General features: G+C 40.1%; 1 protein-coding gene across 1 annotated transcript in view; it reads left to right on the top strand.

Annotated features, from left to right (window-relative positions):
• The window catches only part of TEK (TEK receptor tyrosine kinase), a 107,389-nt gene that overhangs the window by 82,481 nt on the left and 12,739 nt on the right, over window positions 1-12,169 (top strand). The window contains exons 14-15 of the mRNA XM_082618005.1: window positions 8,004-8,158; window positions 9,688-9,898. Coding sequence (XP_082474131.1) covers window positions 8,004-8,158; window positions 9,688-9,898 — 366 coding nt within the window. The remainder of the gene's footprint in view (window positions 1-8,003; window positions 8,159-9,687; window positions 9,899-12,169) is intronic.

Raw genomic sequence — 12,169 nt, 5'->3', positions numbered from 1 at the left:
CACTCCAGGAACCACACTCCACTCTTTCTCAGAACGAACCCTCTTTTAGCTTGGATGACACTATGCTAGTCTGAGTTTTCTTTTCCTTTTCAGATCCAGGTTATGATGTCTCCACGTCCACCGCTAACCCCCACTCCAGAGAGAATAAGCCCTTTGAGATAGAGATCGCTCAGAGTGCCAAGCACACGAGGCGCAGTGTTTGAGATTTTTTGAAATTGAAATATAGTTGATGTAATGTACCATATTATGTTAGTTTCAAGAGCACTACATAGTGATTTGACATTTGCATATATTATGAAATGATCACCACAATAAGGCTAGTAATCATTTGTCTCCATACAAAGTGATTACAATATTATTGACTACATTCCATATGCTGTATATTACATCCCCGTGGCTTATTTATTTCATAACTGGAGGGTTGTACCTCTTAATCCTCTCCAGTGTTTGTGATTGGTAAAACCTGTTGAATGTAATTAGTGAACAAGGACCCCAGGGGGTGGGAAGAACTGCAGCTCCTGGAGAGCCTTCCCTCTGAGTTCTGTCTGAAATTGCACTTCTTCGCGCTCTGCACTATACAGCTTGTGCAAGGCAATGTACCTAGAGGGACATTAGAAGGAAATGGTGATTTCTGCAAATTTATAATTCAGACCAGAGTATTTTTACAGAAAATGTTATAGCACTAAAAACTTCTTGGTTCTCTTGAGGCCTCCCTAGGGCTTAAGAAATAAAATCAAGCAAGCCCTGTTCTCAGTGATGATTCTTTGGAACATGTTTGAAATATGCAAGGAATGATGGGTCTGCCAATTATAGAGAATTGTATGCAGTAGTTTTCACATGACACTCTTAATAAATGCATAATTTCTATAGTTACTTGTGTTTTGGTAAAACATGTACAGGCCCTAAATCCAAGTTATAAATAAAACACAAAGAGAAAAATTTAAAGACAAGATGTAACAAAACTAAAAAGCCCTTATCATCCCATTTCAGACATCTCTTTATGCACATATAAAACGGAGATAGAAGGAAAGGTAGCTAATCACAAAAGAATAATTGTTAAAAGATAGGATCATGCTCTACATGCTATTTCTCATAAAAATACATTGAATTTATCTTTATTTGAATTTAAATAAGGGAAAGAAGTAGAGAGGTTATACCATAGTCTTTAATAGTTTATTTTGACCTGAGCCCAAAATTTAATGGTTTTTCTCTCTCTCTCTTCTTTCCTTCCTTCTTTCCTTGTCCCATTGGTATCCTCAGGTTTTCTCCATCAGCTCTTTTTTTTTAACATGTTTATTGTAGTATAATTGCTTTACAGTGTTGTGTTAGTTTCTGCTGTATAACAAAGTGAATCAGCTATATGTATATATATATCCCCATATCTCCTCCTTCTTGCGTCTCCCTCCCACCCTCCCTATCCCACCCCTCCAGGTGGTCACAAAGCACCAAGCTGATCTCCCTGTGCTATGCAGCTGCCTCCCACTAGCTATCTATTTGGTAGTGTATATATGTCAAGGCTACTCTCTCACTTCGCCCCAGCTTACCCTTCCCCCTCCCCATGTCCTCAAGTCCATTCTCTACGTCTACGTCTTTATTCCTGTCCTGCTCCTAGGTTCATCAAAACGATTTTTTTTTAGATTCCATATATATGTGTTAGCATATGGTATTTGTTTTTCTCTTTCTGACTTACTTCACTCTGTATGACAGACTGTAGTTTGTTTGTTTTTATGGCTGAGTAATATTCCATTGTACGTATGTGCCACATCTTCTTTATCCACTCATCTGTTGATGGACACTTAGGTTGCTTCCATGTCCTGGCTATTGTAAATAGTGCTTCAGTGAACATTGTGGTACATGTTTCTTTTTGAATTATGGTTTTCTCAGGGTATGTGCCCAGTAGTGGTATTGCCGGGTCATATGGTAGTTCTATTTTTCGTTTTTAAGGAACCTCCATACTGTTCTCCATAGTGGCTGTATCAATTTACATTCCCACCAACAGTGCAGGAGGGTTCCCTTTCCTCCACACCCTCTCCAGCATTTATTGTTTCTAGATTTTTTGATGATGGCTATTCTGACCAGTGTGAGGTGATACCTCATTGCAGTTTTGATTTGCATTTCTCTAATTATTAGTGATGTTGAGCATCCTTTCATGTGTTTATTGGCAATCTGTACATCTTCTTTGAAGAAATGTCTACTTAGGTCTTCTGCCCATTTTTGGACTGGGTTGTTTGTTTTTTTGATATTGAGCTACATGAGCTGCTTGTATATTTTGGAGATGAAACCTTTGTTAGTTGCTTCATCTGCAAATATTTTCTTCCATTCTGAGGGTTGTCTTTTCATCTTGTTTATGGTTTCCTTTGCTGTACAAAAGCTTTGAAGTTCATTAGGTCCCATTTGTTTATTTTTGTTTTTATTTCCATTTCTCTAGGAGGTGGGTCAAAAAGGATCTTGCTGTGATTTATGTCATAGAGTGTTCTGCCTATGTTTTCCTCTAAGAGTTTTATAGTGTCTGGCCTTACATTTAGGACTTTAATCCATTTTGAGTTTATTTTTGTATATGGTGTTAGGAAGTGTTCTAATTTCATTCTTTTACATGTACCTGTCCAGTTTTCCCAGTGCCACTTATTGAAGAGGGTATCTTTTCTCCATTTTATACTCTTGCTCCCTTTATTAAAGATAAGGTGACCATATGTGCGTGGATTTATCTCTGGGCTTTCTATCCTGTTCTATTGATCTATATTTCTGTTTTTGTGCCAGTACCATACTGTCTTGATTACTGTAGCTTTTACCTGTACTGAAGTCAGGGAGCCTGATTGCTCCAGCTCCTTTTTTCCTTTCTCAGGATGGCTTTGGCTATTCAGGATCTTTTGTGTTTACATACAAATTGTGAAATTTTTTGTTCTAGTTCTGTGAAAAATGCCATTGGTAGTTTGATAGGGATTGCACTGAATTTGTAGGTTGCTTTGGGTAGTCTAGTCATTTTCACAATGTTGATTCTTCCAATGAAAGAACATCATATATCTCTCCATCTGTTTGTATCATCTTTAATTTCTTTCATCAGTGTCTTATTGTTTTCTGCATACAGGTCTTTTGTCTTCTTAGGTAGGTTTATTCCTAGTTATTTTATTCTTTTTGTTGCAATGGTAAATGGAAGTGCTTCCTTAATTTCCCTTTCAGATTTTTCATCATTAGTGTATAGGAATGCAAGAGATTTCTGTGCATTAATTTTGTATCCTGCAACTTTACCAAATTCATTGTTTAGCTCTAGTAGTTTTCTGGGAGCATCTTTAGGATTATCTATGTATAATATCATGTCATCTGCAAACAGTGACAGCTTTACTTCTTTTCTGATTTGGATTCCTTTTATTTCTTTTTCTTCTCTGATTGCTGTGGCTAAAAATTCCAAAACAATGTTGAATAATAGTGGTGAGAGTGGGCAACCTTGTCTTTTTCCTGATCTTAGTGGAAATGGTTTCAATTTTCCACCATTAAGGACAGTATTGGCTGTGGGTTTTCCATATATGGCCTTTATTATGTTGAGGTAGGTTCCCTCTATGCCTCTTTATGGAGAGTTTTTATCATAAATAGGTGTTGAATTTTGTCAAAAGATTTTCCTGCATCTATTGAGATGATCATATGGTTTTTCTCCTTCAATTTGTTAATATGGTGTATCACATTGATTGATTTGCATATATTGAAGAATCCTTGCATTCCTGGGATAAACCCCACTTGATCATGGTGTATGATCCTTTTAATGTGCTGTTGGATTCTGTTTGCTAGTATTTTGTTGAGGAGTTTTGCATCTATGTTCATCAGTGATATTGGCCTGTAGTTTCCTTTCTTTGCGACATCTTTGCCTGGTTTTGGTATCAGGCTGATGGTGGTGTCCTAGAATGAGTTTCGGAGTGTTTCTCCCTCTGCTATATTTTGGAAGAGTTTGAGAAGGATAGGTGTTAGCTCTTCTCTAAATGTTTGATAGAATTCTCCTGTGAAGCCATCTGGTCCTGGGCGTTTGTTTGTTGGAAGATCTTTAATCACAGTTTCAACTTCAGTGCTTGTGATTGGTCTGTTTATACTTTCCATTTCTTCCTGGTTCAGTCTCAGAAGATTGTGCTATTCTAAGAATTTGTCCATTTCTTCCAGGTTGTCCATTTTATTCACATAGTTGCTTGTAGTAACCTCTCATGATCCTTTGTATTTCTGCAGTGTCAGTTGTTACCTCTTTTTCATTTCTAATTCTATTGATTTGAGTCTTCTCCCTTTCTTCTTGATGAGTCTGGCTAATGGTTTATTAATTTTGTTTATCTTCTCAAAGAACCTGCTTTTAGTTTTATTGATCTTTGCTATCATTTCCTTCATTTCTTTTTCATTTATTTCTGATCTGATCTTTATGATTTCTTTTCCTCTGCTAATTTTGAGGTTTTTATTTGTTCTTCTTTCTCTCATTGCTTTAGTTGTAAGATTAGGTTGTTTATTTGAGATTTTTTTAGTTTCTTCAGGTAGTATTGTATTGCTGTAAACTTCCCTCTTAGAACTGCTTTTGCTGCATCCCGTAGGTTTTGGGTCATCGTGTTTTCATTGTCATTTGTTTCTAGGTATTTTTTGATTTCCTCTTTGATTTCTTCAATGATGTCTTGGTTATTTAGTAGTGTATTGTTTAGCCTCCATATGTTTGTATTCTTTACAGTTTTTTCCCTGTAATTGATATCTAGTCTCATAGTGTTGTGCTCAGAAAAGATACTTAATATGATTTCAGTTTTCTTAAATTTACCAAGGCTCAATTTGTGACCCAAGATATGATCTATCCTGGAGAATGTTCCATGAGCCCTTGAAAAGAAAGTGTATTCTGTTTTTATTGGATGGAATCTCTTATAAATATCAATTAAGTCCATCTTGTCTAATGTGTCATTTAAAGCTTGTGTTTCCTTATTTATTTTCATTCTGGATGACCTGTCCATTGGTGAAAGTGGGGTGTTAAAGTCCCCTACTATTAAATTGTGACTGTCCATTTCCCCTTTTATGGCTGTTAGCATTTGCCTTGTGTATTGAGGTGCTCCTATGTTGGATGCATAAATATTTACAGTTGTTATATCTTCTTCTTGGATTGATCCCTTGATCATTATGTAGTGTCCTTCGTTGTCTCTTGGAATAGTCTTTATTTTAAAGTCTATTTTGTCTGATATGAGAATTGCTACTCCAGGTTTCTTTTGATTTCCATTTGCATGGAATATCTTTTTCCATCCCCTCACTTTCAGTCTGTATGTGTCCCTAGGTCTGAAGTGGGTCTCTTGTAGACAGCATACATACAGGTCTTGTTTTTGTTTTTTTTGTTTTTTTTTCTTTTTGTGGTATGCGGGCCTCTCACTGTTGTGGCCTCTCCCGTTGCGGAGCACAGGCTCCGGATGCGCAGGCCCAGCGGCCATGGCTCACGGGCCCAGCCGCTCCGCGGCATATGGGATCCTCCCAGACCGGGGCACGAACCCGTATCCCCTGCATCGGCAGGCGGACTCTCAACCACTGCGCCACCAGGGAGGCCCCAGGTCTTGTTTTTGTATCCATTCAGCCAGTCTGTGTCTTTTGGTTGGAGCATTTAATCCATTTACTTTTAAGGAAATTATCAGTATGTATGTTCCTATTACCATTTTCTTAGTTGTTTTGAGTTTGTTTTCGTAGGTCTTTCCTTCTCTTGTATTTCCTGCCTAGAGAAGTTCCTTTAGCATTTGTTGTAGAGCTGGTTTGGTGGTGCTGAATTCTCTTAGCTTTTGCTTGTCTGTAAAGGTTTTAATTTCTCCGTTGAATCTGAATGAGATCCTTGCTAGGTAGAGTAATCTTGGTTGTAGGTTTTTCACTTTCATCACTTAAATATGTCTTGCCACTCCCTGCTGGCCTGCAGAGTTTCTGCTGAAAGATCAGCTGTTAACCTTATGGGGATTCCCTCGTATGTTATTTGTTGCTTTTCCTGCAGAGTTTCTGCTGAAAGATCAGCTGTTAACCTTATGGGGATTCCCTCATATGTTATTTGTTGCTTTTCCCTTGCTGCTTTTCATAATTTTTCTTTGTATTTAATTTTTGATAGTTTGATTAATATGTGTCTTGGCATGTTTCTCCTTGGCTTTATCCTGTATGGGACTCTCTGCACTTCCTGGACTTATTTCCTTTCCCATGTTAGGGAAGTTTTCAACTGTAATCTTTTCAAATATTTTCTCAGACCCTTTCTTTTTCTCTTCTTCTTCTGGGACCCCTATAATTCAAATGTTGATACATTTAATGTTGTCCCAGAGGTCTCTGAGACTGTCCTCAATTCTTTTCATTCTTTTTTCTTTATTCTGCTCTGTGGTAGTTATTTCCACTATTTTATCTTCCAGGACACTTACCCATTCTTCTGCCTCAGTTATTCTGCTATTGATTCCTTCTAGAGTATTTTTAATTTCATTTATTGTGTGGTTCAGCATTGTTTGTTTGCCCTTTAGTTCTTCTAGGTCCCGGTTAAACATTTCTTGTATTTTCTCCATTCTATTTCCAAGATTTTGGATCATCTTTACTATTATTCCTCTGACTTCCTTTTCAGGTAGACTGCCTATTTCCTCTTCATTTGTTTGGTATGGTGGGTTTTTACCTTGTTCCTACATCTGCTGCATATTTCTCTGTCTTCTCATTTTGCTTAACTTACTGTTTTTGGGGTCTCCTTTTCACAGGCTGCACATTCGTAGTTCCTGGTTTTTTTTGGTGTCTGCCCGCAGTGGGTGAGGTTGGGTCAGTGGCTTGTGTAGGCTTCCTGGTGTAGGGGACTGGTGCCTGTGTTCTGGTGGATGAGGCTGGATCTTGTCTTTCTGTTGGGCAGGGCCATGTTCAGTGGTGTGTTTTCTGGTGTCTGTGAACTTAGTATGATTTTAGGCAGCCTCTTTCATAATGGGTTGTGTTGTGTTCCTGTCTTGCTAGTTGTTTGGCATGGGGCGTCAAGCACTGGAGCTTGTTGGCTGTTGGGTGGAGCTGGGTCTTAACGTTGAGATGGAGATCTCTGGGAGAGCTCTTGCCAATTGATATTACGTGGGGCCAGGCAGTCTCTGGTGGTCCAATATCCTGAACTCGGCTCTCCCACCTCAGAGGCTCAGGCCTCACACCAGGCCAGAGCACCAAGACCCTGTCAGCCACGTGGTCAGGTATGGGGGGTATTTTCTTGCCTTTTGGGAAGTGTGAGGTCTTCTGCCAGCGTTCAGTAGGTGTTCTGTAGGAGTTGTTCCACATGTAGATGTATTTTTGATGTATTTGTGGGGAGGAAGGTGATCTCTATATCTTACTCCTCCACCATCTTGAAGGTCCCCCTGCAATAGGAGCCTCCACTGAAGATGTCAACCTCTTGTCAACAAGAGCTAGAGGTGCAGAGGCTTTTTTTTCAGAGGTTTTACAGATTGTTTTTTTGTTTTGTTTTCCTTTGTGCTTCGACTAGTTTCAGTTGTTCACAGGGTGCTTCAAGCAGAGGCCTTGCATCTGGCACTTCAGATCAGAGTGCATAGTAAGAAAATCTCCATTAGCTCTTTAAAACAAGAAAAAAGCCAAAGCCAAATATCTTACAGACGCTATGCTCTTTAGAGTTGCAGAGCTTTAAAGCTTTTCTAGGTGGTTAAATTGTGCAGGGAGGTTTAGTCACTTACCCAAAGTCATAGATCTAGTTAGTCATTCTCACTATTACTCGATAATATTCATCTGCTTGGGCCTGTACTTGGAAGTGAAAGTTGAACAAAGGACAACAATTAGTGATTAGCATGTTGCCATTTAAAAAGGTCTTTTGCACATTTCTTTGAACTTATAACAGCCCTGTGAGTCAGACTCATCTCCACTGAGTTCCAGAAAATAAATGAGTAGCCCAAGGTCACCTAGCAGGGCTCAGGCTGGGCTCAGGCTGCCATTACTTTCCCATTACACTGTGACTTCTCCTGCAGATGGTCTTGGCCTCTCTCTCTACCTAGACTAACCTGCTCCTTCTCCTGTGTTCTCCGGCACAGCCCCAGCAGACCTCGGAAGTGGGAAGATGCTGCTGATTGCCATCCTTGGCTCAGCGGGAATGACCTGCCTGACGGTGCTCTTGGCCTTTCTGATCATGTTGCAGTTGAAGAGGGCAAACGTCCAAAGAAGAATGGCCCAAGCCTTCCAAAACGTGGTATGTCTCATCTTCCTAATAGTAATAAGTGCAATTCCACATATATGCAGAACCTTCATTTTAAAGATGTGGGTCAAAAATTTTACCTGTAAAGCAAATATTTCCCTTAGGCAAGTTTCGTCTTTTCTTTGTCTTCCATTATGAAATGGGAGATAAATAGCATGGCTATATAATTTCTTGTCCAAATCAGAACAATTCTAAGAGTGAAAAGGCTGCTCTTAATAAGTATGCAGGAAACCAAGCCTAAAGCAGGACTACTGCCCCATCAGAAAGAGAATACAGTCATACTAGTAATAAGTCACCAGCAAGGGTAATCTTGTAATATAAAGAACTGAACATTTTTGGTAATGAATGGCATAAGGGTAACCAGACCTCAGAGTGATAGGTAATGAAGATTTGCACTAGACCAGTTTTCCCCACGTTTCCCTGTTTCCAGTTTCCATTTTGTACTTCTAATATCTCTTTCAATTCTATTATCCCTCCTATATGTATGGATTACATATACGTGTGTATCTCCATTCCTGTGCACCCTTTGGTCTGCAGCCATAGTTCATGGTGCTTGGCACGGCCTCTTTCTTTCATCTAGGAATTTTGACCAGTAAAAAGTTTAGAAAATCATACTTTACCTATAGGCACCCCATTTGAGTCCTCTGCTATACTACAGCCTGAACATTTCCCTAGTTTGTGGTTTCAAGCTCTGTAAAATTAATCTGTACCCAACTTTATTGATTCTGTATATGAAACATTGAGTACAATTACATATTCCAAATGAAGTATACCTTCCTGTACATGAGTCCCTGAGATTCCCTTCAGTACAGAACAAGGGAAGCTCTGTAATCGGACTCCTTGCCAGAGCTGGCTCAACTCAGGCTGTCCCTGTAGAGGAAGGACCAGCAAGGTGGTAGAGAGTGCTAGAGCGCATCATGGTACTACTGATGCTTTGTTCTGATACCATCAGCAGCCACTGAAACTCAGGAGAAAAGGAGACACCCTGTTGGGTTTTACTCTAAGCATCAGTCATCTTGGGGCCAGTGTCTGCGCCAGAGTGGGCTTGAGAGATTCTGAGCTTTAGGACAAGTTGAGTAAGAGCCAAGAATAGACCAAGATGATGCTAGGAAACAAAGCTCTCACAGAGGTGTGTCCTGTGACTGACTCAGATCGATCTCTGAGTTCTTCTCCAGATCAGAACTCAACACCTGCTCATTCCACAGCAGAGTAGAAACTCAAGTGTGACTAACTCAGGGATATGCTATTTCGTGGCATACATGCTGTTATCCTCCCCTCCCTCACCTCTGCAGACATAACTAATTGATTGTGGCGTGCTTTGCCACTGAGGCCTGTGATCGTGCCCATGCAGCTCTATAGGCAGCCACTTCATCTGAGTGGGCCTGTTCAATGAACCCTATTTCCGTTTTCATTCTAGAATTGGATACAGTATTTCTTTTTTCACCCAGTGTGGGTACAAATCAGGAGGTATTATGTACCTTAAAATTATGAAAAATCCTGACACAAAACCATTATTTTTCTAGCGGGAAGAACCAGCTGTGCAGTTCAACTCAGGAACTCTGGCCCTGAACAGGAAGGCCAAAAACAACCCAGATCCTACAATTTATCCAGTGCTTGACTGGAATGACATCAAATTTCAAGATGTGATTGGGGAGGGTAATTTTGGCCAGGTTCTGAAAGCTCGCATCAAGAAGGATGGGTTACGGATGGACGCTGCCATCAAGAGAATGAAAGGTCAGTGCTTGGACTGCTCGAGTCAGCATTTTATTAGGGTGGGGGGACAGCTTGACTTCCTGTTGAATCTTTCCTCTAAGGTCTTACGCTCTTTAAACAAAAAATTGGCGTGGTGTCAGATAGAGCTGTTATGTGCAACTGAAGGTGATGTTTCCTTTGAGGGTCAGGATGTAAACATGAAGGCATAAGCTATTTAGATACCACTGTCTTGATTCCTTGGGATGTGAGAATACAGATTCTCTGTCATACCCTGCTGACTTTGGGGGAGCATTATTTTTCTTAATCCAGTGGTCCTCAAAATTGAGCATGCATCCGAATCACCTGGAAGGCTTGTTAAAAAACCAGATTCTTCAGCTCCACCCCACAGTTTCTGATACAGTAAGTCTGGCGCAGGGCCAGAGAACTTGGATTTCTAATTAGTTCCCATGTGATGCTGATTCTGAGGCTTGGGAGACCACACTTGGCAAACCACTATCTTCATGGATTATCTGCATCAACATTCCTAGAAATATTGTTAGAAATGCATCTACTTGGGTTTCTCCTTCTCATGGTTCTACTGTATTCTAATTTCTGGGATGGTGCATGAAAAATCTATGTTTTTAAGCTTGCTCAGTGGCTCTTCTGTACACTCAAGTTTGAAAACCCTTGATGTATGGTCACAGGAACTAGATCTTTTCCAGTTGTGTTCAAGACTGCTTGGGGGAAGAAAAAAAAAAAAGACTGCTTGGGGCCTATCCATTTAATCAGATCTTCTGAGAAAGCAGAATGACTTGTTCCCTGGCAATACTATCTGTCTTCTCTTCCGGGTGAAATGGCAGTTTAGAAATGACTTGATTGCGAAGCTGCACTGTTGCTTTTACAGCACACAGGCTTGAAAAGTGGCGTATTAGAGCCAGCAATGTAATTACTAGTTGCATTGGGCAGCTCCATTGTAAGGACTCTCTGAGGTTGCTGATGGGTTTTCCTTCTTTTTGACTGCAATATTAAGCCTAAGATGACAATTAACCCTAAATCTTTTTAAATCATCGCTGTTTTCCACATTGCTAGAAAACACTATGTCAGAAAATGAACAAAACAAAATAAACACAGTATTATTTATGCTTAGAGACAGTAATGTTTCAAACCACACACACACACACACACACACACACACACACACACACACACACACACACACACACACACACCTTGCTTAGCATCCAGAAATCCCTTTTTCATTTTGCTACTTTAGTTACAGGGAGCTTTAGGAAGCAGTAAAAATAGTGAGAGGAGAGAGGGTGTAGAACTTTGTAGCATCAGTTTTTATTGGCATCTGACCTGAGCTGATTGTCTATCTCATGCCCATGTGAAGAGGTAGAATAGCTTAACAGGGCACCAGGGCAGACAATTTTTGCAGGAAAAATCATGCATGCAAAGAGGGCAGCTACTGACAACCTTATTATAAAGAGCTTTGCTTTTTAAATGCTTCCAAGGTATTGACCCTCAGGTCCCTGTGGTATAAACAGGGTCCTCGACTTGGAATTGCCTACTTATCAGCCTTATGGGTACCCTTAGCCCATATGAAACATTCCCATAATTTCCAAGCATGTTCAGGCATTCACATGGCTACCAGCTCCCTTCTCACCCTTTCCCCCAATGTTATTTCTTCAAAAAGCCATAATAGTATACTGTCACTGACTCAAGGCTGATCAGCCAGTTGTGCATCAGCCAAAGAGCTTTCTCTTCAGCCTGACTGGTGGTTCTCCCTCTGATCAAAGTGCTAGCGGACAGATGGAATGAAAGGAACAGAAATAAATGCAACTGTTTCCTGACTACCAAGCAACTTCTATGAAAATGACATTGAGATTTGAATTTTTTCAGTAGGACTGGTTTATGAAAAAAGTAAAGTTATTATAATAAAGCAAGGTGTGTACACTACTGGTGATGTTTCACTACAACTTTGTTTTTATCCCTGAGCATATTTGTCTCTGGACGGTAGAGTTAGCTGGGAGAGCCAGAGTCTAAGAATGGATGCAGCTCCATCTCGACCAAATCATTTCCCTGGATATTTGAGAGCTTCAACAGGAAAACTTCAGAGCAGTGGTTCTCAAGCAGGGGTGATTTTTCCCCCAGGGGGGACATTTGGTGATTTCTGGATACATTTTCAGTTGGGCTACTGGTATCTAGTGGGTCAGGTCAGAGGTGCAGCCAAACATCCTACTTTGTACAGGGCAGCCCCCAACAATAAAGAAGCATCTGCATTATAGTCATCTCTGATTTCTATACAGTTTT

Source organism: Mesoplodon mirus (genome assembly GCF_964341445.2).
Source record: "Mesoplodon mirus genome assembly, chromosome: 1".
Taxonomy (NCBI): Eukaryota; Metazoa; Chordata; class Mammalia; order Artiodactyla; family Ziphiidae; genus Mesoplodon; species Mesoplodon mirus.
This window is presented reverse-complemented; position numbering and strand designations above follow the sequence as displayed.